The 25,284-nt window shown below is 38.2% G+C and overlaps 1 protein-coding gene across 1 annotated transcript in view; it reads right to left on the reverse strand.

Moving 5' to 3' along the window:
- dock4 (dedicator of cytokinesis 4) overlaps window positions 1–25,284 on the reverse strand; it is an 88,363-nt gene that overhangs the window by 34,368 nt on the left and 28,711 nt on the right. Inside the window, exons 6-20 of the mRNA XM_053631224.1 lie at window positions 24,860–25,008; window positions 24,511–24,595; window positions 21,959–22,110; window positions 19,940–20,021; window positions 17,643–17,703; window positions 16,860–16,992; window positions 14,757–14,845; window positions 12,072–12,197; window positions 10,173–10,297; window positions 9,711–9,873; window positions 9,108–9,214; window positions 8,189–8,345; window positions 6,802–6,899; window positions 5,868–5,951; window positions 4,304–4,404 (exon numbers count right to left, since the gene is read on the reverse strand). Of these exons, the coding sequence (XP_053487199.1) occupies window positions 4,304–4,404; window positions 5,868–5,951; window positions 6,802–6,899; window positions 8,189–8,345; window positions 9,108–9,214; window positions 9,711–9,873; window positions 10,173–10,297; window positions 12,072–12,197; window positions 14,757–14,845; window positions 16,860–16,992; window positions 17,643–17,703; window positions 19,940–20,021; window positions 21,959–22,110; window positions 24,511–24,595; window positions 24,860–25,008 (1,712 nt within the window). The remainder of the gene's footprint in view (window positions 1–4,303; window positions 4,405–5,867; window positions 5,952–6,801; window positions 6,900–8,188; window positions 8,346–9,107; window positions 9,215–9,710; window positions 9,874–10,172; window positions 10,298–12,071; window positions 12,198–14,756; window positions 14,846–16,859; window positions 16,993–17,642; window positions 17,704–19,939; window positions 20,022–21,958; window positions 22,111–24,510; window positions 24,596–24,859; window positions 25,009–25,284) is intronic.

Genomic DNA, 25,284 nt, shown 5'->3' on the forward strand with positions numbered 1-25,284 from the left:
TAGGCAATATAGTGCATATGTTCTTGCAATAAGGTCTGTCTTCAGAGTTGGCTGCTTATGTTCAAAAGTTACATCAATATTTCCACAAGAAAAGTTAGACCTAGGCAGGTGTTTAACCCTGTCTATACAACTATAAGGGTTGAACTCACTGTAACTGGTTGCAAGCATTTGAAATAGCACTTAAATACAGAATTTTGCATGATATTGATGACATATATGAATATTACATACTGACTGCAGAAAAGTGTGAAGCTTAAGCGAAATCCAATATGTTAGAGCAAAGTCTGACTTCATTTATGAATAATATCCAAATTACACAGAATTTGTGCAGAATTAACAAGAAAAGGTTCTGGGTTTTAAAGTGAAAAATGACACCCAATGCCCCTGTTGATGAAATTTTTAGTGGCAGCAGCAGTGACGCGTATTTTCTTTCTGCCTTATGGATCCCAGGCTGAAGCTCCGAAATAGTCTGTGAGCAAAACCGTTCTGCAGCATGCCGTCATTCACCCATAAAAGCTCCCTCAGCCAAACTCTTTGAACTGTTTGACGATACAAATGCGTCTCCGGGGAATTATCCGCTTGAGCCTTTGTCAAAAAAAGTGAGTGCAATTTTCAGCCCGAGCGCCTGAGAGAAGGTGAGTGCTAAAAATATAATGGTGTAATCTGACAGAAAAGAAATATTCCACTGCTGTGTTGTCTTTGGGAATCTGTGAGTATATAATAAGATAAAAAATCTGGGTCTGTGTGAGTAGGACGGCTCATTCTGAGACCCAGTAAAGTGGTTTTCATCTTACAGGGAATGCTAGCATTTTCTAAAAAAGGGAGGGATTTGCTTTATTTGAAGTCTGGGGTAGCACCACTTTTTATCCTCTGTGATTAAATACAAATTCAAACTAGCCTGTAATTAAACACAAAGCACCAGATCACTTACAGAGAGAAAGTGTGTCACTGCATTTTTTTTTTTCAGTTTTCTGCTGTTTCAGCAATTCAGACATAATAATGAACTTTTCCATGATGGATAACCAAAGTGGGGTTACAAGGGTTCAGGTTTATTCAGGATTAGGCAGTTAAATTGAAAAGTTGCAGCCATATTTACACACAGAACATTTTCTGTATTCTTGTAAGATGAACTAGAAATAGTATGATATTTTGATATTTTGTACTGGGCAAAAACACAGAAGTAAATGAAACAGTAATAATAATAATAATAATAATAATAATAATAATAATAATAATTCTTAACTTTTTTTGTGTGCTAACGTAGTAAACTGGACGCATAACTTATGAGAAACAGCTTAGAAAACGTCGGTTGTTTTTGGTTCCAAAATGTGGTCTTGCCAATTTCCTAACTTATCACGACACCTACCATCCGAGGAGGGTGAAGGCTAACACGGGCTTCTTCCAAGACACGTGTAATCAACCTCTGCATCTTTTCAAACTGCTGCTCATGCTACCTCACACAGCAGTGTAAGACACTCAGAGGTAACCGATATCTACCCTCTTACGGATACATGAGCTCACAGCAGATAACCACGATTACCTGGTGTCACTGTGACTTTTGAGTGTATTTCCATTGTCTAAAACATACATTTCAGCATGACATACCGTGGAAACTTTCTTTTATGGTTTCTCTGTTGTTCCTGATCTGTATCCAGTTATATTGTACATCATCAAGTCCCATGACTCCACACAGATGGTAGAGTCTCATTGACTACTGTTTACATGCACATCAAATTCCGTTTAAGGTCTATATTCGGGTTGCAGCCACATTCTGAATATGATGTTTATATGTGTACAGGCATCGGAATATTCCTGTATACATGGCTGCTGTAAGTATGCCTGAGATGCCATTTCTACAGCTAAGCTTCTGTTAGCAAGATTTATTTTTGCACTCTGGTCAACAGTTTCCTACATTACCCACAATGCTGCTTGATTGCCTGATATAGTGGTGCAGTGATGAATTTAGCTAACAAAGATTACTTGCGGACTGAGCATGAACATATACCTGAATAAGGTGTTTTCTGAATAAGGTGTTTACATGCAACAAATTTCCAATTAAAACAGGTGTTTTCTGCGGGTGGGAATCGGAATTTGGGGAATCAGAATTTTGTCTTAATCTGAATCGAGCAGTCGGATTGTGGTGTTTACATGACTCAATACTAATTCGAATATTGGCAAATTCTAATTAGTATAGGAATATTGACGTGCATGTATACGTAGTCAATGTGAAGAGGTGTGTGTGTACAAGTGCTCGTGTGTGTGTGTATGGTCAGTGGTTAGACACTGAACTACTAACTGCAAGAACTCATTATTTTACCTCATTAAGGTATTAAAGAAACTTAGCCCTGTGTTTATCTCAGCTACAATCTGAATAATAACCAATTTCTCTGTTTAAATAAAACGTTTCAAATGACTGAGAAACGAGAGAGAGAGAGAGAGAGAGAGAGAGAGAGAGAGAGAGAGAGAGAGAAATTCGGAAGGTAGAAGAGACAGGAATTTTGGGGAGAATAGAGAAAGAAGAGGAAAGGAAGGAGAGCAAAAAAGTAAGGCAAGGAAGGAGAGAAGGAGAAAAAGAAAAGTAAGACAGACAGGAAGAAGTTAAAGCGAGGGAAAATGAGGAGTTGAGAGAAGGAAAGGAGAGTGAAAAGATAGCAAGAGGGACAGCAATAGAGAAGAATGAGAGAGAAAAGAGAGGTGCTAGCAAAGAGAGAAAAAGAGAAAAATTGAGAAAGTGTAAGAGCAATTGGCAAGGAGAGAGCGAGAAAGATTAAGGAGGGAAAAAAGAAAAGGGGAAAAGGGACAGAGAGAGGGGAAGAGGGGAATTGAGCATTGAAAAGAGTAAGAAGAGCAACTGAGCTAGCTAGAGAAAGAAGGAAGAGAAGAGTGAAAACAGAGAAGAATGATAGAGAAGCAGGAAACAGACACGCAAGCAAGAGAGAAAGAATCAAAAAGAAGAAGAGAAAATGGGAGGAGAGTAAATGAGACAAAGAAGGAGTGCATCTAATATTCACGGAGAGAGAAAGATTAAAGCGGATAACGAGAGAAAAGGAAGGAATGTAATTGGAGAAGTGTGCAATAGAAAAGGAGGGAGAATGAGAGGGAAAGACTTGGAGCGATGAAGAAGTGGGAGAAAGAGAAAAGGAGACAGAGAAATGAATGGTTAAAACAAGGAAGAAAAGGGGGAGGGAGGAGGGGAGGAACAGAGAAAGAAAAGAGTTAGCATTGAGAAGACAGAGAGAGAAGAGAGCAAGGGATAAAGGGATAAGGAGAACAAATGAAGAGAAACAGAGAAGAGAATTTCATGAGAGATGAAAGAGAGCGTGAGAAAATTATCTGTTGAAAGACACCCCCACACACACACACCTCCATCAGTGTTCACACACACACGTGAGAACATGACGCTTTACTCTGTTACCAAGTCTCATCCTACACACCACCAACACACACCCCCACACTAACACATACCACAAGCTCCCCTGCCGACACACACATGGAGGAGGCATAAAGCCTGAGCTGGAAAGGTGAAGGTGCGGAAACAGGGACAGATGTGAAGAATGAAAATGATGAAATGAAGAATCAGAAGAATATGAAGAGTGAGAATGACATCATTATTATGGAGTGGAATGAATAAGTTATAGAGAATGGAAAGAATGGAGGAAGAAGGAGTACATAATGAGAGAAGTATAAGGCGGTATTAAACCAGTGTTTTTCAACCAAATTTCTATCGATCACATCTGCAATGTATGTGTGATTACCACAAACAAGAATTCTGACATGTTTCCTTGCCTTGAGAAAAGATCTGAAAACCTGATTAGTCAAGATTCAGCTATAATGGAAGTCTCGGGGCAGGTTTTGTTGCATTAATGTATGTTTATGCAAAAAATATTTTTGTAGAGCGCATTCATGATTTCTTCAAAGTTATATGTGAAGCTCTAAATATGTACGATTGCACACACACGCGCACACACACACACACACACACACTCACACATAGTCGTGTGAAACCTACATTGCAATACTGATCAATAATGATAATGCCTATAATGCCATTAATATTTTAAGGAAGTGTGTAAATAGCATTTGGGACGATTTTTGGAAAGGTGGAGGCAACCGGAAAGAAAAGATTTAGCACACAACTCAATCTGATTAGTTATTATTTTTAGATAAGGCATACATATAAACCTATAACAGAAAATATATTTTTCAAAATCCTCATATAAACCCCAGATATCCTCAACCAATTTAAATTAAACACAAGTCATCGAAGCTCACATGTTTTTTGGGCATGAGTCTGTGTGCTCACCTGTATGACAAAGCGCCTGCAAAATGATTCTCAATGTAGTTGTCCATGACGGGTTTGAAGTGCTGGAATTTACTGTCCTGCAGCAAATTGATGACATGCACCTGTAGAGCAAATCGACACGGATCAGGTTTACACCAAATTTTCACTGTATTTAAAGAAGTACCCCTGCAACTGATGCACAGTCAGAGACACACAACTCTCTTAGTAATGTATAACCACATGGTCCTTCATTAAAAAAGGATCTGCTTCTCTAAAAGGACAAATGACTCAACAAATGCCCTTAGACATCCATTATAGGAGAGTTTTACATATATTTTAAATACATTTCCACTCATTTCTCAATATATGTGAATGTTTTTATACGTGATAATTATATATTTGCTACATATGCAGTATAGTATATAGTGTACTGCTTTAATTGCTCATTTGGAGCAATGCACCCACAACTTAAAATGAATGAAGATGTGAGAGCAATACTTTTTTCCACAACAGTGGAATCAAAATGTACACATTTGGCAACCTGAGTAGTAAATAAACACTTTTTACTAGTAATGCAATGAAATGTTAAAAGCATATCCCACTACATGTCTGCATTTATTCAGACACGCCGTAGGTTGTGAATTTCAGTTTTGCATACAGTGTTTTACTTATATTAATATTTTACAAGCCAAATCTACTATTTTATATTTTGATGCAAAGGGTAAATGCATAGACTGTTACATATGTATGTGGGATATGTGTATAATTAAATCTAGTGAAATAACCGCTGACATTTCTATTGAAACAGCTGTATCTATAGAATTAATGAACTGTAACTAAGGGAAATACATATATACTGTACATATATAAAAATACTTTTATTGTATAAATTTAAGCACGTTCTAGAAAACATGCTTTTAATTCTGAGAAACCTCAACTTCAGATGATCCTTTGCGAAATAATCATATTTAGGAAGGGTGCCAAGATTAGTGGAGGGCACTGTATTTTGGAGTTTACTACAGGGTTTGAGGATTTCGAGTATAGGAATTGGACCAGTTTTCTGAAAATTTGTCTGGTTTATTTTCCACACAGATCTGGCAACCCTGGTGCAGTGTGCCTTAATTTATCCGTCCGAGATCTATAGGAGATCTATACACAGTTATAACACGATCTAAGATTTTATTTTTCTCCAAACATGACCACCAGCATTAACCGGTCAAAGATGACAAGAATTAAACTGAGTTTTACTCTTGTGGGATCGCGTTAATATTTAATTATGCTGTGTTGCATTAATTAAACTATTAGCCTACATTTAGTTTCAGCCTCTAAGAGGCTCTGCCTGCAGTTCTAAAAACAGTGTACAGTGTATCATGAAACCAAGGAGTGAGCTCAAATATCTTTCAAAGCTCAAATGGTTATAACACAACCCCCTGCCACGGTCCCATGCAATTAAATATATTTGGTTGGCGTTTGTATTCGGCAACACAGCATGTGAGAAGGATGAAAAAAGATTGGTCATTAAAATCCAAATCGTAAAACATTCTGCTGAGATATGAGATGGGGTAGCTGTAAAGGTTCGTCTTACCAGGCAGTCAAACACTTTCAGTCCGTATCTCTGCGGGCTCTCGTCTAACACGGCAAACAATGTGTCCAAGGTGTCCTGCAAAAACTGAAACAGAGACAGAAACAGACGGAAGACGTTTATAAACATCGCAACAACGAAAATTTATGGAGAAAGTAAAGAACATTGTTTTTTTTTACATTTACATCTGACAGACAACTTAAGAGCAAAACGGCCTGCATTCCATTTGAATTCTATGCGATTCTGAACATGTGTATTGTTTTTGGTCAACATGTGTTTGGCTAAACAGTTTATATTTCCTTTGGAGCAAAAAGAGAGCAAGAAAGAAAGAAAGAAATAACAAGATGCACAACATAGTAGCGTTTCTATGAAGTAGTTATTATTAGTTAATTCTATTAATGCCAAATTCTCAAGGGCCCTGTATGGAACTTTAACATCTGATCTTACTGATGTTCTACTAATTCCAGATGTCCTCTCTACTAATTCATTCATTCATTTTAGTTACCGCTTATCCTACACAGGGTGGCGGGGGACCTGGAGCCTATCCCAGGGAGCTCGGGGCACGAGACGGAGGACACGCTGGAGGGGGGCAAGCCCATAGCAGGGCACAACTACATTCACACACTACAATTTGGAAATGCCAATGATGTGTTTTTGGACTGGGGGAGGAAACTGGAGTACACAGAGGAAGCCTCAGAAGCAAGATTCACAAAAGATTAATGAATGGCAATACTTAAACTGCTAATGTGATAAATCCTAGCAGACAAATCTCACTTTAGCACCGAGTCAGTTTTCCCAGTGGAGCAAACCATAAGTGTTGCTGGAGTCGTAACAACAAACATATTCAACATAAATAATTGATAATAGATGTAAAACTGTGATTGACCGCATGGTCGCTTTTGAGGGAATCTGCAGAGGGATCAAATAACCATTTTACCTTAACTATCTCTGTGCCATCCATGTCCTTCAGTTTGGACAAGCCGTCCATGATCCGATCCGGATGGGTTCTCCACTTCAGCAAATCCAACATGTCACCTGCAGATTGAGATAAAAACAACAGCTGAAATATAAATCGTGCAATAAATGTGATGAAAACATAGCTGCAGTCATAGATCATATGTCACACAGAGCGACACATGAGGCTTAAAGCTAGCAAATCATTAAACCCTGCATAGCTGTAGCCCTCCAGGACTGAAATCTGCCACACCACATCTATGGATAACTCAGTAAACCATGACACATGATCATAAATTCCTTGAATTGTAATATCATTCGTTATGCCACAGAGCTTCTGATTGGTCAGAAGGTGTTGATTAATTTTCTATACAAGCAGCTCTGACTGTCGTGTCAGCTACAAGCAATTCACAGGTTTATAGTAATGCACTCGTCCTAGTATGTTATTGTTTCTATAGTACCAACAACAAATTTGCTGGGACTTCTATAGTGGATGTGTAATGTGAGATGTTTATTTGGCATTTATGGGTGGAGTCTCCAGTGTCAGTACTTCGTAACAGTCAGAGGTAAACTTGTTCTTTTAATTTGTTCAGACATGGGAAAGTGTTCAGGATGGACTAGGTGCATTTTTTTTGTCTTATTAACTTCAAGAGAAGCTGATGAGGGAACAACGGTTTATAGTTGTACTAAGGTTACATTAAATGTAACTATAAACAGATAAAATATATGGTATGTCATTCTTTAATAAATAGTAATTGATAGCATTGGTAAATTGTTGTAGTATAAAAGGAGTAAAACACTTCAGGACGTGCTATAATAGGAAAATAATCGTGTCAAGCCACATCACACCACCCTGTCATTGATTATTTTCCCATAACAGCAGATCTCATTGTCTTTTATACTTTGCATAACACACACTAATTTGTACAGTTTTTTGTCAGACCCTGGATGTTTTTGTTTCAGTATGCGGTGTTTATGGGCTGATTGGAGCCCAGCTACTGGATTTATTGGATTGAGCTTCAAGGTCAACAGATGCAGGTGTGCGATCAGCATGCAGCCACCCCCCATCACACACACACTCTTTCATGTGTACCACTCATACAGAGAGCAGATCCATAAATAACACAAAGGTCAGAAATGAAAGGTCACAGAAGGTTTGTGATTATGGAGTCCAATTATTGCTCAAGATTGGAGTGATGGGCTTTTAAGAGGCAAGTGGTGTTAAGCTTATTAGTGATGACTTAATGTTCCATAAACCTCATGAACAGCAAATTCAAGCACTTTGCACCTTTCTCAGACAAGTCAATACTATGCCATTTATGCAAACAGATCATAAACAATTCCAGAACCAGGAGGTTTGTGATCAGTACCGTTCTGCGTGAGTTTGGTGGAGCAGAGCGTCGAGAGCATCCAGAAGGACTCTTTGCTGCTCTTCATGGTCTGGTTGGTGCCAGGCTGTAGACTGGCTTTAGAGAATGGCAGCTTCAGATAGCGAGACAAGTCCTGCAGGTTTGCAGTCTCTTCACACTAACAGGAAAAAGAGTGAGCATTAAAGGGATACATAATTGCTATCCACCGCATCTGTACATGTATGTACAATCACCATAAAGAATTTCTAATCATTTACTCACTTATAACAGAAGTCTAAGGGCAATTGTTGAACTAATGTAATAGAAAGTCAAACTAGTGTAATAGAAAAATGATCCACCACAATCAGATTGACCATAAACGAATCACTTCCTAATTACTACATCAAACTAACATTAATTCCATAAAGTGTCTATCCATCCATCCATTTTCTGTACCCCTTATCCTACACAGGGTCGTGGGGAGCCTGGAGCCTATCCCAGGGGACTCAGGGCACAAGGCGGGGGACACCCTGGGTGAGGTGCAGGGCACAATCGCACATTCACACGCACATTCACACACAACAGAAAATCTGGAAATGCCAATCAGCCTACAGTGTATGGGGAGAACATGCAAACTGTGCACACACAGGGCAGAGGCAGGAATTGAACCCCCAACCCTGGAGGTGCTAATCCACCATGCCCCCCTTGACAAAGAAACATTATACCTAAATCTTTATTTGCATCCCAACAACTGACCCTACACCTCCATTATAAACGATACACAAGTAAACAGGATTTTCATTCATTTCCCTGTACAAGGAAATATGTTAAAATACTTGTCTGTAGTAATCACACAACTGATGCAGTACATAAAGATTAGTTTGAAAAACCCTGGAGTATTCCTTTAATACAAATAGGCATATCCATATCCACACTATACCTTGTGGACGATGAGTTCATGAGTGCCATCAGGCAGTGTTCTCCCGTCCTCTTGCATGAGCGGCACAAATGAGAAACCAAACAGCTTTTTCTCTCCCTTCTCCTTCGCTAAAAGATCAGAAACCGAGTATTTTAGCATCACAGTTTTAGCTTAATTCTAAGAATGGTATTTACATGAAACTTACTAACAAAGCAGCGCATATCAAAGTAACACAGAGACTGAATACCTAACCAAACAAACATAATGAAGAATCTGTGTATACACTAAATAAGTCTTTATATATACTAAATTAGGAATTGTTACTGAGTCTGTGATTAATGCATACCATTCAGTAGTATTACTACTGCTTTAAATCCAAGAATTCCTGGTTATAAACAACAACAGGCAGCAATGTAGTACTGCAATGACTCAATAAATCCTTCAAACTAGAAATTGTGTGCACTGATGTATTATTTGAGCATTTTATGATTCTTCTGTTGTTTTTTTAAAGTAAATTTTTTTTGTTCTGTTTTTAATTACTCTCATTTTTGTGTGTCTCCTTTTTAAATACTGATTGTATCGTTGTTTTTTTTTTTGTCAAAGTCATGGAGTGTGAGCTCTTACTGGAGCAGTGTCTGAACTCGAAGCGCAGGTGAGCAAGTCTGAACAGCTCAGGAGGAACACACAGCTTGATCTGCTCTGACCAGCGAGGACTGTTACTGTGGTACAGGACAAATGAGTGGAACTCATCCATCCCGGGCTCACCTGAACCTGAAAACACCAGACCCTACAAAAGACAGCAAAACATATACTGTATTAACCTTCCCAACAGGGTTTATAGACTAATAGTACATTAAGTCCCTGAGCCAGTGAAGTAGCATGAGGATGTGTTTTGAATAGAGACTACAAAGGGTTTCTGTAAGTCGCGCTGGATCAGGGTGTGTGCTTAAATGCTGTAAATGTAAATGTGACTAAATGTAGAAAGGGTAAGACAGGGTGAAAGGAAGCAATCAATATTTTAGACAATTTCTTGAATGTGTTCTCATATAGATGGATTCCTGCTCATATTCCTGTAGTATGTTTTACCTTCAGTACCTGGCCATCAGCTCCCAGCAGATACACGGTGACTTCCACGTTCCTCGCCACGCTCTTCCCCCCTTTCTCAAACTCCCCTCTCTCCAGGGTCACATAGAGGTCGTTCCTGATTTCTCCTGCAGTCAAAACCCACAACATTTACATTTACAGCATTTGGCAGACGCAACAGAAAACACATTCAAGGTTTTGTTTTTTAAAATGAGTGTCCAGATGAGATTATGTTTTCCTCCTTCATTTATAAATACAGCTTATATATATACACACCTGTGACTGATGAACAAATTAGTTTTTACTTTGATCAGGGACTCACTCAAGATGAAATAGCTCTATGTCTGTCAGTGATTGACGACTTCCACATTAGTGTCAGACACTTGAGAAGGGGACACCCCTCTCTCTTAATGCAGAGATAAAGTCCATCTCTACAGCGGCGATTATTACATTAATGATGGCGATGGCGAAGATGCCAACGTGCATGCAACACCAGCCCCATTCACAAGGTGCGAGATTTTCTCATGATAAAATTATGTTGAGAGAAAACAGCTTTTTTTAATGTCGAGATCAAGAGAAAATTAAGTTGAGATCATGAGAAAACAGTTTTTTGTTATGTCGTGATCACGAGAAAATGAAGTCATGAACATGAGAAAACAAGAAAGAAAAAAATAATAATGCATGGCCTCTTAGGGCTTCCATATGAACATTCTCATATGAGCTGAATGTTGCTTGTTTATAGTGATTGTAAATTGGCTTATAAGCATTTTGAATATGTGAGTTAACTAATGTACAAATGTGCATTTACATTTGCAATATAGAAACAATAAATCAGCACAGTAAAACACACATGTAAAGCAAATTACACTACAAACTATCTAATTGTAAAATAGTATTACATCTAAAATATTGTAATTATATTGTATATATTATTTAAAATATTGTACTTCAAGCTTAGATACGTCAAGTAAGCTTAATATATTTTTCCTGATATGTAATACAATACAAGCCACTCATTTTCAACATTAAATTAACTTAATAAATACAACAAGGCTGTATTCGACAGTGTTTCATATCATTTGAACAACACAATTTCACAACTTTCCTCTTAGATTATAAGATCAAAAACGTGAGTTCAAAGCTGTCTTTCATGAAGTATAATGACTACTGGCACCTCTCACTCCAAATAAAGTGACTCTATCTAACACTAAATCTGAGCATGACCTCTCATCACTGCGTCAACACAAGCTGAGGCAAGTCCCACGTGAGCCATGGTAGAGTGTGAAAACCAATAAAGACATGTAAATTGTGGACAAATGTGTGGATAGATAGAAAAAATGACATGTTAAGAGACACATCAAATGAGACATGAAAAAATAGAATTATAAAAATGCTATAATGGCAACATTCAGTAGACAACAGCGTCCCTTATTGCTGCTATACACGAGACATGAGAAGCCTCATGAGAAGTCTGCATTTGCACAAAAATTTGCAAAAGCAAATTTCAAAATTACATTGAAATTTAAATGAAATCTTAGTTAAGACATCTTAACTTCTTGAAACCAAATTTGGCCGATCAACTACTTTAAAGGGTAAAAAGTAAATGTAATTATTGGAAGATTAGCATTGGTCTGCCACAAATTCTCTGCTGTTTTGCCGTTACAGCATAGTGTCACTGTTCCCTATCTACCATCTAGTGCCTTCAAATTGTTCATAAATCCGCTTCTTAGTTAAAAATAAAACAGAATGGAAGCAGACACAAATGGAAATATTAAAATACTGGATCTGCATATGACCTTGGATTGAGTTACAGCAAAATTTTCAATGACATGTGAAGTTAAATTAAAATCAAGAAGAAAAAAATGCTGTTCACATGATGCTTCCCAAAAGCTTTTACCTCACCTGGCATGATGATCTCAGAGAAGCCAAGTCTCCTTGTGATGGAGACGTTGCGTGTGAAGAGACGCATGTATTCCTTCTGAATCTGCTCCAGGTCTCCGTGCAGCAACTGCAGTGAAACAGCGAGTCCTGCAGGAACAAGAACAAGCACAGGCAAAATATAATCACTTAAAACGCAATACCTCTAATCCGATATGCTCGAAACCAGAGTGCGGAGCTCAGGCAGTTTAAAACAGCAAATGGAAATCATTTTTCAGGAAGGACCATAAATGAAATCCAAAACAACCTGCACCATTTTAGCTAATCTTTATAGTACCTAATAATTTCGAGAAATATATAGTATTCCCCATTAATAATAATTAGCAGCAGAGTTACCTTTTGTCTGTAGGGATGATCATTTAGACTCTGAAGCCTCAAGGAATCACCAAAATATAGTTTTTAATCAAACTGTAAGGCTTAATGTAGAACAGTTTCATCCAGATGAAAATTTCATCAGAAATTCTTTCAGCCATTTTACCAATTGATGTGACTTTTATCTGCTGAACATTTTTCCTACATGCTGGAATTATACAGGAACCATTTAGCTGCTCTCTTTGTCTCTTTCATCATTCTCCAATAAAGATACAGCCACCCATCTAACTATAGCTAAATTACATGGAACAGAAACCTTATCTATGTCTATCTACAGTAATCTAACTAATCTTTGCATCCGAGCACAAAGCCTAATTGTGGCCACTTTTATTTCATAACATTGCAAAGGCACTTCCCACACATGGTCACTCAGCAACACAAATCCATTCATATGTATTATATTATTTAGATTAGCAGTACATTGAGACATTCTTACATAAGATACTACACTTCCTCCCCCATAAAACACAACCACAGACAATGTGGCTTACAGCGCACCTCTGAACACACACTGTGTTGCTTTCTAAGATACCCCACTTGTATCTTACACACTAAATCACTAATTATATTATTCACAGGTAAATATGTTACCAAGTCTATTCCTCCCACAGAAAAATAATGTCTTTGATGCAAATTTCAGCTTTGCTACAATAGCTAGTGATGCAAAAGAGATGCAATTAAGAATGGTGAAATAAATTATAAAAACATTTTATTAAAAAAAAAAATTGATGCTATAATGGTTTCTGGGTGTCATCATTCTTTTCTGGGTTGTTATTAGTTAAAACATGATCCAGACCAACTATAAGAAAAGTAGCTAAGGCAAGCATAATGGCTAACTAGCTGTTAGTTGCACTTTTGTTTTATATATGTATATAAAATATAAGGTTTTACACTTTACTTGTTTACAAGGGTACAAGAGTGGAGGTAAATGGAAATAAATGAATAACATTCAGCAATCATTTTGAGGCTAGGGACCCTGATTGTAAAATAAACTCCATTGACCCCTTCAACACAGTTTTGTAATGAATGGCTAAATATTAAGCTCCTAATTTGCACAGTAAAATGTGGCTATGTACTGGAGCCAAACAACTTTTTATTCTGGAAAATTCAGTCCAACTTGACATTGTTTATAGGTTACATCAGTGGTCACCAACCCTGTTCCTGGAGATTTACAGTATCTTTCTGCAGGTTTCATCTCCAACCAAAATCTATTACACCTGTCTCAGTTGATCAAGAACTTCTTGAGGCAGTGATTAGATGGTCAGGTGAGCACGATTATGGTTGTAGCTAAAGTCTTCATGAAGGTAGATCTCCAGTAACAGGGTTGGTGACCACTGGTCTGCATGGTTTTCAGTTAGTGAGGTTTGGATTAAACCTGCTCAATTCATGTAACCAGGCAAACAGGTGGATTGTAACCAAATAAAAATAAAAAATCATGGCGTCCCTGACTAGACCCCACTTTGAGAACCATTGTTAACAGAAGAGAGAGCAGGCCAACACATTCACAAAGTCTCAAAAGGACAAATAACATTTGCCTTGGATATCATACAAAATGGGTTGTTAGGTTCAGGCTGATAAACTTTTACTGTTGTCAAAATGATCAGTACTAATATTAACAAATTGACAGCAGATGTCCCTCTCTTGATAAGCTACCCAAAAGGACAGATAAAGCAGAAAAGCCTAAGCAACCGATGTGATTACTGTCACTGGTCGATAGGCCCTTCTAGCATGTATTGATAGCTAACATACACAAGACCGATAATTGGTGTTTAATGGATGACGGTTAGAAAAGCTCCATTTAGCATAATTGAATTTTTGGGTGAATGAATTGCTCGTTAATCAGTTGATGGGGAGTCACTGAGCTCCAGTCTGGCAGAATAAGCTGAAAGGATTACAGCTCTCTTCCCACGCAGCCTTGTTCAATACGCCTATTTTTCTCATTTATTTCCGCACTGCTGAAAAGTCGGTCCTGGTTTACAGTAAAATGATGTTGTACAGTCATTAATGTAAAGTACATAATGTACAGTAAAGCTCCTAAACAGGGAGAAAACAGAACAAAGAGTTGCTTGGGATTTCTACTCATTACAGAGGATATTTGTTCAAGTGAAGCAGCTCTATTCCTCAGCTGATTAAATGTAAACATTCCCATTAGGCTTAATTCTGATAGTTTTATCATAAACTGGCATTTTGTTAACACGAATGACAATAAATAAATAAATAAATAAATAAATCATGTGTAGTATTCAGGAATATAAATAAGATGTAGACAGGACTGACCTGTGCCGGAGCTGACCTGGCTGTATCGGGAACTGACCTTCCGAATAATGTTGTCATGTATTTGATACCACTCGCTTTCAGTGTTGCATCTGCAAAAACGTAATATCATCACTCACATGCACACAGAAACACAAACTTAGGTGACATACAGTACTTCTGACTGACCAAATAAATACAAGCGCCGAGTTGCTAATAACTACAGGAATGTACTAACAGCTGGAAAAAGTAATCATTCATTTAAGGAATAATAGGTTCAATTTCCAAACGAGAAAGTGGTACAATCAAAAAATTCAAATGCAGCCCAAATATAGTTGGTTAGGCATTAAGATTTTTTTGTTGTTTGTTTGTTTTGGGTTTTTTTTTTTGTTTGTTTGTTGGTGCTTTGGGGTTTTTTTGGTACTAGTATTACAAGACTTATACATGATGGAATTCTATTTCAAATCTTCAAAAAAATGTGCAAAACTTCACAGTGTAACTGAATGCTATAATGTTGAAAATGGCAATCTTGGACAATCAAAAGAACTTATTTTAAAGTGCAATTTGGGATTATAACATTACATATCAACAAAGTCTCAAAGTGTACAGGTGGAATTGTACCAGAAAGCTGGAAGTGATGAAGATGACAATACAATTTCACTCTGAACTAAAAATGTATATACTATCTTACAAAATTTTTTATTTAAAAATGAGATCACATAGGTTGGCAAAGTGAAGATTTGATCATGGATGAGAATTAAGTACATTACCTGTTAGCTACATCAGCTACATAATTTTCCAGGGAAAAACTAAAGAGGCAAACCTCTGACACTAAGCATGTATTGGCTGAACCATTACACTGACGAAAGTTTATGTCGTGTCACCCTGGCTTTAGTGGATAATCTCACCTTGATACTGTTACTGCTGCTGTAATCATAAAGACTACTGTGTGCTCATCCCAGGACATTTATTCACAATCTGCTCACACTAAACATCCTTTCAACACCCTTGGTAATGTTTGTCTTTACCCTCCTACACCTGATTTACACCGATGAGCCATAACATTAAAACTGCCTGCCTAATATTATGTAGTTCCCCCTTGTGCAGCCAAAACAGCTCTGACCTGTTGAGGCATGGACTCAACAAGACCTCTGAAGGGGTGCTGTGGTATCTGGAACCAAAAAACACCAGCAGCAGACCCTGTAAGTTGTGAGGTGGGGCCTCCATGGATCAGACCTGTTTGTCCAGCACATCCCACAGAAGCTCAATCAGAATGAGATCTGGGCGATCTGAAGACCGACACCTTGAACTCTTTGTCATGTTCCTCAAACCATTCCTGAACAATTTTTGCAGTGTGGCAGGGAGCATTATCCTACTGAAAGAGCCCACTGCCATTACAGAATAGCATTGCCATGAAGGGGCGTACTTGGTCTGCAACGATGTTTAGGTAGGTGGTACGTGTCAGAGTAACATCTGCCAGGACCCAAGGTTTTCCTAGCAGAACATTTTCCAGAGCATCACACTGCTTCTGCCAGCTTGCGTTCTTCCCATAGTGCATCCTGGTGCCATCGTCCACATGATGTAAAAGAAAACATGATTCATCAGACCAGGCCACCTTCTTCTGTTGCTTCATGGTCGAGTTCTGATGCTCACCTGCCCATTGGAGATGCTTTCGGCAGTGGACAGGAGTCAGCATGGGAATTGGTCTGTGGTTACACAGCCCCTTCCAGCACATCAACTTCAAGAACCGACTGTTCACTTGCTGCCTAATATATCCCACCCCTTGAGAGGTGCCACTGTAACCAGATAATCAGTGTTATTCACTTCACCCGTCAGTGGTTTTAATGTTATGGCTGATTGGTTTATAATCCCACTATCCAGTTTTAGAGGATTTTTCGAGTCTGATTACTTCAAGATTTCTCCTTCATGTCGTCTCAGCGAGTTTTTAGCTTGGTCACTAGGGATCAAAATCGACATCCAGGTTTCTATAAAGCTGCTTTGTGACAATGTTTCTTGCTAAAATCACCAAACAAACAAAATTGAATTAAATTACATTAAAAACCTCATATGTTCAAAAAGTCCTTATATTTCTATGTTGTATATTCCAAAGAGAGAAGCTGGACTCACGAGTAAACTTTGAGCAGGTGCTCGTCCTTGCAGTCGGCTGTCAGCAGATCACACACGTTGATCACAGCACAGCCAAACGGCCGTCTATACTGCGTGTTACACACAGACTTCTTCTCGCCAGCAACCATTCGCCCTGCGGGTCACACGAGCAGCCAGGTTCACAAAAATGCAACCAAAAAAAATAAATAAAAATATAGAACAGCAGAACCTGGTTACAAGCATCACAAATGCTGGGATGTAGTCAAAGTTCTGTCCTAAATCTCTACATCAGACTGACATGGTACTTCTCACTGCATGTCAGCTGTTTGCTTGATTTATGACAGAACAGAATCTGTGAAGATTTACCAGAACAGTAACATATACACACAAGCACTTACCAGTCCACAGTGAAATGACACACGCATGCAAATGGAAACTGGCGACGCCACGTAGACACCAATACCACTGAGTGATATGAGGTTACAAATCGATGCATGTCATGCATGTCATCACACGATAGCTACTCAATACACACTGATGGAGCGTTTACAAAAAGACAGTGTACCAGTCACACTTCACTTGAAGTGGCTTATCAGTTTGCCTACATGGAATCACGTAATAAAACCTGCCATTATAGACCTTGACAGTCATTGGAATGCATGTCCAAATGAATCATACTGATTTTTATACGAAGTGTTCGTTTGGACTGTCACAGCATATTATGTGAGGTTTCATGTCACTCAAAAGGCATTGTGATAGGTCACTTTAAGGAAAAGATTACTCGTCGGGGACAGCAGCTCTTACCTATTCTAAAAATATGAGCTACAACATATACATCTTTGCGGAGATCGCTACTTCCCAAATCCTTAAAGAAAGACAAATGTTTTATTCAACACTGTTCAAAACATGTCACAAAGTAGATTTTTTTCTCCACTGCACATTGAAAAACAAGAACCGGAAAACCAGGAATTAAGAAAACCTTGGGTTTTGTTTTACATTATTTTCCACCAAGACTATTTGAAGTGTAACGGTAATGACAGGTGATTATTATGGTGCAGAAACACGCCAGCGTTAAAGTCGTTATAGTTTTTCACCACATCGCTGCTGAATTCTCGAATCTGATTGGTCAGAAACTGTCGATGAATTTTCTGTGGTACAGCATGGTTGAATGCTCGAATCTGATTGGTCAGAAGATGCACATTATTTCTATTCTATTGTTTCTAAAGTAACAGCTCATTCAAAAGGGCTTGTACGATGGATGCTCCACATAATCTAAGGATAATAATAAACAGATTTAAAAACGTGTTGTTCAACAAAGTAAAATGTATAATCGTTGATGTGGTGACGTTTTTATTTACATTTATTTAACAGTTAAGGTTGAAAACGCTTTGTAACAGTCTCTGTGCTTTGCGAAGTTTATCAGCACAAGACTTCAGGACAGAAGGACAGGAGTTTACATGTTCCAATTTCTTGGTAAAATGACAAGCTGTGTTTTTTGAGAGATAGAGATAGATAAGGGAGAGAGAGAGAGAGAGAGAGAGAGAGAGAGAGAGAGGCTGGTGAGGGAATAACTGTTGACTATAACGTAAGTGAGAACAGGAACTAACTTGTCTCTCAAATGTTCCACAACATTAGATCTAACTATTAACTGTTAAAATGTGCAACGTTTCATCCATTAATAAATGAAACATCGTAATCGTATGCAAATGACTGTGGTATAAATGTGGAATAAATGTGCTGTTGCACAAAAATAAGCCACTTGCACATCACATCCCGACTGGGCATTATTTTCTTATAACCACATGGTCTGTCGTGTGTTATCCCTTACATAACAGAAGCTTTAAACAGTAGCTATGGCTGCAAGGCTAATATTAATTCACACATTCTAATACGTTATCATTTCTATAGTAACTAAAGAAGGTGACGGAACAACTGTTTATATGTTATAATGTAAGTAATAACAGCTATAATTTTATATTGTGGAACTTCCTGGAAACAAGTTAGTTCCTGTTATAATGCAAGTAATAACAGGCACAAATTTGCTTCCAGAATGTTCCATAGCGTTAAATGCAACTACAAACAAATAAAAAGTGTTGTTCTTTAATTAATAAAATATTGTAATGCTTGGCAAATTGCTTTGGTATAAGAGAAATAAAAAATTCCATGCTATACTGGAAAATAATCACCACTTCACAGTTGTGGAAGTTTTATATTTTCCTATAACACCATGCTTCAATAATTTATTTATTTATTGTGGCTCCATCTTAGAATTACTGACATAAGAGCTGTAAATAGTTTACTTTTTTCCCCAAATCAAATTCCATCAATCAGAGTGACAATATCTGACAAAATAAATCTGTTCTGAGGTGAAATGAAAATGATTCCAATTTGAACCTAAGGTTGTCATCAATGCACTAAAAACCTGAAACTGAAGTTTGCATCGCCTACTGTATAATCAGAAAACAAAAGGTATTTCTGCTCATTCATGCGTTCATTCATTTCTGCTCATTCGTGTTTTGTGTTATAGAAAAGTGCCAAATTGTTATAATTTTTTTTGTCTGTGCCGTTTGAGAAATAATTCAGCGCAATGTTTCAGTGTCAAATTTTCAGTATATGGTGTTGCGGATTTTGTGTGATGGGGTATGCGTAAGCAATCTGCGCCAAACTGTAGTGCTAGCCCCGCCCCCAAAATACCATTAGCGTCTCTGGGGCAGGTGCCAAAATCCATACAACTGGAGCCTATGGTACTGGATTGGTGGTTAATGTTAAAAACAGTTTCAGTTCCAGGTGTTTTTGTGCAGTGGTAAAAAGCCCCCCAAATTCTTGTCCTCCTTTTTTTCCCTGTAAATCCTCCTGCATTTAGTGAAACAGTGAAAATGAACTCAAATCCCACAGATATGGTTTGACCTTGGCAACCATATCTATGCTCAAAGCTGCATCTCTTACATTCAACAAAATCTATTAAATCATGGCTTTGGATTGCACAAAGCAGGAGCATCTTGAAGCACTTTTTGACTACAGGAGAAAACATGTTTTTAGTGTCAAGCAGTCAGAGCACAGGAGATGGGGTACTAAAGGGAAAAAACCATCAGAGCACTTACAACAAAGAGCGTGCACTGCCTTTCTGTTTTCTCCGGTGACTTAGGAACCCCCTGCTTATTGAGGCGCACCAAAAACCTCTCGCTGCAGTACAGAGAGAGAAACAGACAGACGCACAAAGACAGACAATGACAGAGACAGAATTTCAAAAAGTCACCTTGAGCTAGGGTTGAGCTTGACTCACTGAAGAGTGTCTCAGTGTGAGAACGGAGAATGTGTCCGTCTCTGCATGTATAAACAGCTTCTCCTGGAATGCTTGATGTGCGTTAATTCCAAGGAGAGGCCTGATGGTCCAAAATCCACCCCAACAAAACACACACACACACCTCTCCCACCTCCATGTGTGTCTGTGCAGATCTTCATAACCCCTTGGGCATTTACTCACATGGAATAATTCACTAGACTACATGAAGAGGAGTGCATGGCTGTGTATCACTCACATCCAGGCATCAACGCAGGGTGTGGGTGTGAATGTGTGTGTGTGTGTGTGTGTGTGTGTGTGATATAGTGACAGATATAGACCGACTGCAATTGAGAATCAATCAATAAAAGATAGAGATGGACACTTGAACTGAACACTTGAACAGCTGCATGTCAGGTGACTGAATTCCTCTCCTGAAAACATCCCCATAGCTGAACATGGCATCATAACCATGGCTAAAATGATGAGATTATTTTACAATCTCATTATTATTTTGTATAATACAATTATTCAGCCAATTTAGAAGCAAAAACAAACATAAATGACCAGATAATATTTTTGTATATTATATGCGTTTATACAACAGTGCTGTTGAATTCTTGATTCTGATTGGTCAGAAGGTGTTCATTCATTTTTTAGAACAGCAGTCAATAGTGCAGGCTGTAACTCAACTCACAGGTTTAAATGCTATTAACACACTCGTTCTAATACCTTATCGTTTCTGTAGTAACAACTCACACATGGACTTAAACTCCACATGAGCTGATTCTGCCCCCCCCCCCCCCCCAAATGTGTGAAATTGTTGATATGATGACATTTTATGTGAGGTGACGTTTATTGTACATTTTTTGGAAGGAGTCTCCAGTGTTAGCACTTTGTAGCAGTCAGAGGTAAAGCTGTAACTTTAAGTTTTCTCATAAGGGAGGACTGGCTTTGTGATTTCTCGGTAATTTCACAAACTGAATTATTATTTTTTTTGTCCTTTTGTTTTTGTAGTCATTGATACGGTAAAATACAGTAAAATCCCTAGTGTTGAATTAACACCCAGAGTGTTTTATTTGTATCCAATGGACTTATTTAAACACTGTAGGGTGTACAGTCAACACTCTGGGTGTTAAATTAACACTGGGGATTTTACTCTACACAGAAAACTTCACCGTATCACTGACGACAAAAACAAAAAGACTCATGTTTCCGTCCTCAAGTATTCTTTAATTAGCATAGAACTGCTCCATAGTGACAGCAATTAAATGCTACACAATTAGGCTCTAAATAAATAAATAAACAAAAACATGTCTCCACAAGAGCAAATACGCTAACTTTACCCAAGTTTATCAACATACTGTAGCAGTCAATTATTTTTAATTCATTGAGAAAAGCAAAAATTATGATTACGGTTAAAATAATGTGCAGCCTTGGCCAACTCTAGAAATCACAAACCCAATCAAGTTTTTCCAATCCATCATTCATGGCACTCAGACAAAATCTGGGTCAACGTGTTGACTCCATTCATTATTTATACGTTCTGTCCAGACATGTGCATTTTGCCTGAGGTGTGGCTGAGATAGAATGTATAAAGATGACCTTTAACCAGTGGTTGATGGAACGAACCTTAATAAAACATTCATGCAAAGTGGTGCTACAAAAGCAAAACTAAATGTGCTTTAAAAACCTCCGAAAATGTGCTTTAATGTGGTGGATCTACCGTAAGTCCGTTTTCGGGACGACCTTGGGACCAAAATTCTTCACGTGACCTACAACAGTTCAAGTTTCCCTGCAGTATTGAGTTCTGGTCAGTTACTGTATGTACGGCCACTACCTGATCGGTCGCATCTCCCTGCTGTCGTAGATGAAGAAGAAGACCTCGAGCTCTTCGGCCAGGCTGCAGTTCAGCAAGCTGTTGGTCTGCAGGAACAGGTGATGCATGTTGGCCTGAGGCGGAAGCTCTCGCTTACGGTGCCGCCTCTCCATCTGACCAAAACACATGACTATAAGCTTCTAAACATATCACAGAAACTATAGATTAAACGCTAGATTAAAGAAACACAAATACAGACACAGTAATACATATATTTAAGCAGAATGATGCACACATTCATGTTACACATTACTCATACACAAAATAGTAACAGTTGTGTTTGACCAAAAAACTAATATTTGTTATTTGTGCTCAATAGCTCAAAAATGGTTGTATAATAATATGGCATTATGATGCTGGCAGAGGCGACCCAGATCTGTTCCAGCAGTGGCTATACTTGAGAAGACAAAAAAAGAGAAAAAGAATGAATAATCTCCTTGCAAACTTTCACAGTCTGAAGCTGAGATTTCCTGATTCTCAGATTCTCTTTGTGTTCAGACTGATGCATGAGGAAAGCACAATGTGAGCATGTGAGTTCTGCATTTTATTTCTTCATTATGTTATTGTCAACGATCAGGGTCGGGAGGGTAACTTTTAAAATGTATTCCATTACGGTTACAATTTACTTCATAAAAAATGCAACCAGTAATGTAATCAAAGTATCACAATATGAAAGTAATGTAATCTGATTATTTTTGGATTAGTTCAAGGCCACGTGTGTAAATAAAGTCAAGAGAAAAGCAATATGAGTGAAAATACTTTTATTTAGAGCTTATTTTAAGTTTAAAACATGTACAATGTTTGGATTTATTTTAATAAAAATAAAATAAATAAATAAAAGATCACTGCCCCTGAATGCGGGTAACGTTACATCACAAAAGTTAGGGCGACCATATTATGCTCAGTTGTTTTATTTTATTTTATCTTTTTAATTTATTTATTTATTCATTTATTTATTGGGGGGGGGGTCTTAACAGCGTTCAGAACAGTGTTACTATGAATGCAGACTTAAATACACTGAAAAAGACATATATACGTACATACATACATACATACATACATATATATATATATATATGATAAAATTGGTTTCACTCTGCCCACGTTTTACATTATTTCCTACATTCTTTTGAATGGCCATGTTATATGAAGCAATGTAATAACATGAAATTAAAAATGACCATATATGGCTATGGGCATTGTTTCAACTCTATTGTCAAGCAACCGTTTGATGCCGTACACAACAACGCTTCACCTTCATGCGTTACTTTGTTTTTTGACGTAACTGTAACAGATTACAGTCATCAGTTTTTTGTATCCTGATTACGTAGCGCTGTTACATGTATTCAGTTGCTCCCCAAGCCTGTCAATGATTACATATGTGTAGCTGGGGACGATTTATGGTTTGAACCCCAAATTCAAAATGATTATTCACTGGTGTGTGACATAACGTACATACAGTGCACTGAGCTCTACAAAGTCATATATACTGTATACATGCGCTATACAAAATTCTATATAACAAAGTTAGCATTATGATCCCATACTTAACCACCCTAAACAGCAAATCAACGCATTCCTTACTTTGTTTAATCACATTTTGTTGGCTACAAGCTGCTATGGTGACAAACAGGATGAACCAATCGGGATCAAGCATTTTCCCGGTCTCTGTTTTAAACCTACTAAGCAGTTGGCTACACTCTGAGCTCAGGGATAGTGAGGTGACAGCTGATGAAGTACTGCAGGAGGAGAAAAAGATGCATAGATCTGTTTTTATAAGATAAAATGTATTTTTCCTCTTTGTACTAGCATCTTATTTCAGTCATGTTCAGTGGAACTGTCATAAAGGCCTTTTATGGCAACGTCATTATTATGGCAAGACCTTGGCAATGCTAAACAGAGAACGCTCGTAAAATGATCAAGGGTTTAGCATGACACATCATTATGTCCAACAGAATGGCAATAATTTTACATCAAACCTGTTCAATTAGAGACGCAAATTAAAACAGCCTGAGGTGTTTAACACTGACTGCATGGTGAGCGATAGGGTCAGACACCTAACATCTCTTAGAAGAGAAAAAGGGACTCTGAAGTTTTAATGGCTTTTGGATCTTTTTTTTTTCCTTATGCTTCTCATTTTTATAATCTAAAGTGTGAAATTAAGCAGCTTAAGCCACACTGTGAGTATAGTGTGCTCCCTGTACTGTACATGAACACAATGGGAGTACTGAAATAATGCAAGTTTGCAAACAGCCACTTAATGTACTTAATTACTATCATTTTCCTTTGCAAGCATGACTCGCTGTGTCTGTGTGTGTGTGTGTGTCTGTGTGTGCGTGTGTGTGTGCGTGTGTGTGTGTTAAACAAAGAGCATAGAGGAACAGGACTGGGGGCTATGGCGTCAGACCGGGTTGCAGTTGCCGTGGTAACGCAATATAGACCTCGGGCAGCAGTGGAAGGGTGACTCATGAGTATTGTGTATGTATGTGTGTGTGGGTGTGTTCAAAACTAACCAGGCGATAGAGCTCGGTGACGCTGATCTCATCTGGGTCTACCATACTGAAGTCCCTCCTGGGGACCAGATCCAATCCCAGCTGCCTATAAAACCCACACACACACACACGCACACTTAGAACTAGTTTACAGCATCAATTTACATTAACCAAATCTTCAGAATGGGAACACAGGAAAGCTGTCTAAAATAATTCAAAACAACAACTTACATCTGCATCATGCCCTACATACAGTACAAATGCCTTGTGCAGGGTTGCATCAGTACCTTGCAGTTCACCACATCATCATCACCGCTAAAGTACTATCAGTACGCTTTTTTTCCTGAGGCGCTTATCTCATGACACTCACTCGTTGCCCCAGTCGAGCCTCGCTACAATGTGCTGTTTGATGTCAGTCATGCGCTCATGGGTCAGGTGACCGAGCAGGACCTGCTGTCTCAGCTCCAGGATCTCTGTCATTACATGCCAGAGTCTGTGGAAGAGCTCGGCCTCGTTCTTCTGCAGGTGACAAAAACAGAGAAAGTCGGCAAGTATCAAGAGTTGTTTTCCAGACAAGGATTAAAGGAATAGTTCTGCTAGACATCTCAATTCCACAGTTTCTACACTTGATCATCCAGGATGTTTGGTTTCCAAAGCCCAAGCTTAATGTCACTAATAAATGGGGGGAAAAATGCAGCAAACAAAAGGAAATCTTCTTTTTAATAAATATTACTGCATCAAACCACATGCAGTTCTTTAACAGCGTCAAGCAGATACCCATTTCCAATATCTTTT

This window comes from Ictalurus furcatus, chromosome 8, assembly GCF_023375685.1.
Source record: "Ictalurus furcatus strain D&B chromosome 8, Billie_1.0, whole genome shotgun sequence".
Taxonomy (NCBI): domain Eukaryota; kingdom Metazoa; phylum Chordata; class Actinopteri; order Siluriformes; family Ictaluridae; genus Ictalurus; species Ictalurus furcatus.